Source organism: Vicia villosa, unplaced genomic scaffold, assembly GCF_029867415.1.
Source record: "Vicia villosa cultivar HV-30 ecotype Madison, WI unplaced genomic scaffold, Vvil1.0 ctg.001343F_1_1_1, whole genome shotgun sequence".
NCBI lineage: Eukaryota > Viridiplantae > Streptophyta > Magnoliopsida > Fabales > Fabaceae > Vicia > Vicia villosa.
The window spans coordinates 125,696-131,602 of NW_026705582.1; the positions used below are offsets into that span (position 1 = coordinate 125,696).

General features: G+C 40.0%; 1 protein-coding gene across 1 annotated transcript; it reads left to right on the forward strand.

Annotated features, from left to right (window-relative positions):
- Positions 1 to 864: 864 nt before the first annotated feature.
- Positions 865 to 2,325, forward strand: LOC131634730 (uncharacterized). The gene is made up of 2 exons (XM_058905355.1): positions 865 to 1,687; positions 1,805 to 2,325. The coding sequence occupies exons 1-2, from the start codon at positions 865 to 867 to the stop codon at positions 2,323 to 2,325; spliced, it is 1,344 nt and encodes a 447-aa protein (XP_058761338.1).
- The last annotated feature ends 3,582 nt before the right edge of the window (positions 2,326 to 5,907 follow it).

Genomic DNA, 5,907 nt, shown 5'->3' on the forward strand with positions numbered 1-5,907 from the left:
CCCCCCGAACTTAGATTTCTCAAAAAAGGGTTTTTTTCTGTTTCTTTTTGCCTTTCTGAATTTGTTTGGATAAAATAAAAGTCGGTGGCGACTCTTGCTTACCGCGACATTTCGATTGATAAAAAGTCAGTTCACCGTATTACAGAACTGGCGACTCTGCTGGGGATTTTTCGATTAAGAGGGGTTACCTTAAAGGTTTAGGATTCATTTTAAAATGTTTTCTATTGTTTGCTTTGTTTGTTTTATTTTTCAGGGGCGTTTTGGGAAAACTGAAGGACGAATCCTATTCCCGGATTCAAGAACACCTAAGATTAGGAGTGGCATAGTCATGGAGACCCCCCTTGTGCATGCTTGGGGTTGGTCAAAATGAAGTTCACACTTGAGTTAGGCCTCCACTGGTTATTGTGTACCTCTTTTGCATGAGAGAGGTTTATGCATGTATCTTTGGGTGCGTCGGAGCTCAAGGACCTTTAGTAACCCTTAACCCATCCTAACTTTTAGGAACGTAGTGGGGGGGCTATTCTTGGTGCATGCCAAGTTATGGTCGCTACCCGATACTACAGCTCAGATAGGTTTCTTCCTAAAGTATCATTGCGTGGTATGCATGTATCATGTTCGAGGGTGCTTTAGAGGGGGCTGACAATTCTGAGTCACTTGGTAGAACCCGTTGCTGAAATCTCCTTATCCATAGAAATACCCTTGGGAAGGACACCTGATCAGACTCCATGCAAGCCTTAAGCCAAAAATTGTGTGATTTGTGTGAATTTATTTGTGTTTGCTGCATCCATGCATCATGCATACATATCATGACTAACCCATTCCAAGGAGTTAAAGGATTGTTAACCATAATTTGTTTTGTAGGTCATGGAAATCAAAGTTCATAAACCTTTTTGCCTCAGTTTCAGAGGGATACCTACTTCTTTGAAGATTCTTTGTGACAACGTTTCTGGTGCTCATGTGCTTTCCGAATCTCTCAATAGATTGATCAGTTTGGTAAGAACCAAGGTGGATGAAACACTTCTCAACACAATGATCCGGTTTTATGATCCTCTCCTTCACTGCTTTACTTATAGGGACTTTCAGTTGGTTCCCACATTAGAGGAATTTTCCTCCATCCTAGGATTACCTGTGCCTGATCAGATGCCATACACTGGCGAAGAAGAGGCACCTAAGTTGGAAGATGTGGCTGCTGCATTACACTTGCCTCGATCAGAAATCAAAAAGGTTTGGGTAAGCAAAGGAGATTATACTGGTGTACCAATTGACTTCTTGTATAGTCAAGCTGATATCTTAATTAATGCTATGAGTATGGATGCTCTTGAAAAGGTCATCGCTTGCCTAATCTATGGGCAAGTATTGTTTCCACGTTATGACAAAATCGTGGATGTGATTGCTCTCAAGATCTTCATTAGCAACAATCCGGTTCCAACTTTACTAGGTGACCTGCTGCATTCCATTCATCACAGATCGTCTAAAGGCAAAGGTTGTGTTCTTGGATGCGCACCAATATTGCATAAGTGGTTTATTTCGCACTTACCCCGCTCCATGATAAAAAATGAAGAAGGCTTGACATGGGTTCAAAGAATCATAAGGCTCTCATACGACGACATTATCTGGAGTCAGAAAGATTTCGAAGGAACTCACTTGTTCGATAGCTGTGGAGACTTCCCAAATGTACCTCTTCTTGGTACCCGAGGGGGAATAACTTATAATCCCATATTAGCTCGACATCAGTTTGGTTTCGCTTTGAAAGACAAGCCTCGCTCCATATACCTCAGTTCAGAAAATTTTGATTTTGGTTCAGATACGACTGGAAAGAAAAAGCTGTTTATTAGAGCTTGGTCCAAAGTAAAGAAAGTATGCACAAAAGAGCTAGGACCAAGAAACTACATCCCTTCAGACCTTTATTTTAGATGGATTTATGATCGAGTGATTGAGCACGGTATGCCATACCCATCTGATACTCCTATTGTGCCAAGGGTTACTCCTCCAGTTATTCCTGTGGTTTTGGAGCCTTATGTACCTGCTCCAAAGGAAGATCTTGCTGTTACCATTGCTTCCTTGAGGAGAGAGAAGCCGGATCTTGAAAGTCGTTTACAAAAGATTGAAGCTGAAAAAGCGGTATTGGTGGCTGATGCTAAAGAGCGAGATAGTATGCTTGACTATTTCTCCCGCAAATGGAAGATTGAGGATTTCGTCTCCCCAGATCAGATACAATCATGGGAACGAGAGATTGATAGGCTCGTCCAAGAAAGGAATGAGATGATTAAGGCTCACAAAGAAGAGATCAGAATTTTGAAGAGAAAGCGCCGAGCTGGAGATTGATTTCTATTACTTTCTTTCTTTTTGTTTTTGTTCCAAATGTAACTATCAACCTTACAACATTATATTTTATAAGAGAACTCTTATTTTATTTCTTTTATTTCTTTCTCCAAAATGCGTTAAAAGTCCTTTAAATCCTTGGAAACATTGCATGTGCATAATCATATCATTCATAAACATCGCATCACAGGTTTCATAAAGACAAATGCCTCATCTTTGTGCTGTTTATTTCAGTAACAAAGATGGATCTCGAACAATCTGTCAAAGCTCTCCAAGCTCAGAACACTGAATTTCAAGCTTTGATCCTGAACTTGGCCAAGGGGCAAGAAGAACTAAAGGCACTACTGATCAAGAAAGAGAAGGATCAACATAGGCAACAAGATGATCAAGGTAAAGGGAAATCCAAACCCAAGCGATCATTCACTCCATTACACATGCCGATGTCTCAAGTTCTGCAACAACTGCTCAACCAGAACTTGATAACCTTATTACCTTCATATTCAATCCCTACAAATCCTGCTCCTGGGTACAAGTACCATGCAAGATGTGCTTATCATTCAAACAGTCCTGGTCATGATACAGAGGATTGTGGACCATTGAAGCACATGATCCAAGACCTCATTGATTGCAAGATCATTGACTTCAATTCACCTGAGAAACCTCATATGGCCAATACTGGGTACAATCGGAAAGGTCGCAATGAACCCAACCAATCTGTGGGGACAATTCTGACCTCTACACCAGTTCCACAACAAAGACACAAGTCAGATACACCTAAGCGCCAATTCGCAAAGATCAATATGACTCTGGCCGAAGCGTTGCAACAATTGCTGAAGAAAGGGCTAATTACTTTGAAGGACCCTCCGAGGAATCCTAGTACTTCCTCTTCTCGTTATAATCCTAATGCAAGGTGTGCGTATCACTCTGATAGTCCTGGACATGACACTAATAACTGTTGGACACTGAAGAATAAGATCCAAGACTTAATCGATGACAAGATCATTGACTGCCACTCTCCGGAGGAACCTCACGTTGTGTACGACCAGAAAGATCACGATGAACCCAACCAATCTGTGGGGACAATTCTGACCTCTACATTAGCTCCGCAACAAAGACGCAAGTCATATACATCTAAACGTCAGTTTACAAAGATCAACATGTCACTGGCTCAGGCATTACAACATTTGCTGAAAGAGAACTTGATTACTTTAAGAGATCCTCCTGTAAAGCCCAACACCTCCGCCCCTAGCTATAAGCCCAGTGCGAGGTGCGCATATCACTCCAATAGCCCTGGGCATGATACGAATGATTGTTGGCCATTGAAGAACAAGATTCAAGACATGATCGATGCTGGTGAAATTGAATTCTATCATCCCAAGACCCCTGTGGTGATCACCGCTCCTATGCCTAATCACGACAAGACTGATTAATGTCTAAAAGGATGAACCTTTTAGGTCATTAGATTTATTTTCATTTGCAAATTCCATTCTGTTTGTTTAAACATTCAAATCATGATAGACATTATCTGTTTTAATAATAATCATAAGTGTACTGCATATGTTTGTCTTGAATAAATTATTTCGTTATCACTCATTTTAAACTACGTCTTTACTTTGCATATGTTTTGTGATATTCAACTCCAGCTAAGCCGTAAGCCTTTTAAGGGATGATGACGAAAACGATACCGCAATCCTATACAGTATGCTTTTGAACGGACTATGCTGACGATGTACAGGCATTGTTTCAATTCCTAAACAGTGGAGATATAAGGATGATAATCCCTCGTCAACCCCCTTTGAGCCTAAGGAGTAGAAGTTTTTCTTTCATTAAAACCCTTGATCATAACCTGGGGCAAGGTAGTTCTCAGTTAATTTGACGGTGCATTCTATTTTGAGAGAATCATTCAGTACACCTTCCAGTAAAGGTTTCAAACACCCGTGTTCATCTACACACATCAAAGAAGTATCAGAAATGTCAATCAAAAGACAATGACGGTTCATCAATCATCAAACAAGGCAGTCAGTATCTTACAAAAAGAAAAAACGAAAAAATGAAAAAACATATACACAAAGAAAAGCCTGCTAAGTCAAAAATCAAAAAGAAGACTTAGGCAAAAATCAAGGCATCCCGCTGACTGTAAACTCAAAATAGACAGTTCAGGCAAAAGTTAGGGATATCAAAAGATGAAAAAAGAGAAGTCAATAAATTCCTGAACGACAAAATATTGTGACTACCAAAAGGAAGAAGTGACTGCCATCTCAAAAGTTCTCTTTACTTGTGAACCATCATCATTGTCAAAGGGGAAAATCCAAAGTCTCTTGAAACCTGAATGCATAAGTTGAATTGACAGAGCTTAGGACTGAAGATCATCACGAAGAGGGGTGGGTACAATAAAATTTGAGCCATTATCCTTTGTTTCGTAAACCGTGAACCAAGCCACGTTACAACCCTTGAAAGTCCTAATTGAAGCATGGTTAGTTCGAAAGCATACTGTCACCAAAAGGTATCCCGACTCCTTAAGGTTTACCAAAATGCCGAGTTGATATCACGTTTCTACAAACATCACGTTGTCATAAATATCATGTTTTTACAAATATCATGTTTTTTTACAAACATCACACGTTTACATCTTTGGTTTTAATGTTTTTCAAAAAAACTCAAGACAAACGTATGCATTGCATCTCATGAATTCATTATTAAACATATTCTGCTACATAATTTCAAATGTTAGCATCAGAAAGAACTTGCACAGGGTACAACTAATGACTAGAAAGTTATCCCGATAGGCAACGTCTCCTACATATACAAGGGGCATGACACGTTTCTCCCAATCAATCTGGGGCAATCAAGTCAAGATTCGAAGAATCTCTCAAATGCCAAAAAGTCAAAAGCATACATCCCAAGCGGAAGTCAAACTATTTCCCGGTCAATCTGGGGAAATCAAGTCAAGATTCCGAGAATCTCTCAAAGATGCCAAAAACAATCAGGGGCATGCATCCAAATAAATCTTAAGCTATTTCCAATCAATATGGGGCATTGTCCTGGACCAATGGTTACTAAGGGGCATGTCGCCCATGGTTCATATCTCATAAAGTCCTCGCGAGACGAATCTTTTCAAAGTTCCTACTAACCGAGGCAAATCTATACAAGTCCAGCTTGACATCTTGATCAACATTCAGTGGCGTGCCCTAATTAAAGTCCAGGAACGACAGGTACTATAATACTAGGGGCAACATTCAAGACATCCGCGTCTTCCCACAAAGCTGATTTCGCAAGATCATATCCCCACAGAGTAATCCCTAAGAAGATGTCTTCCAACACTCCTACCCCGACAAAGGCATGGCTCCCCAACATGGTTTCCCTTTATCCCCAATCAGGGAACATCAAGTTACTGATCATCCCTAAGCAGAAATTATAAATCCCCAGCTGAGCATCTTCAAGACGAAATCCAAACTACATAGACTTGGAGATTTATTTTCTCGACTAAATCTTATTTGCATACCATATGACACAAACATATTCATACATCGCATACATCACTATATAACAAATCCATAACATACGAAGTTTCTCATTTATTTTGAG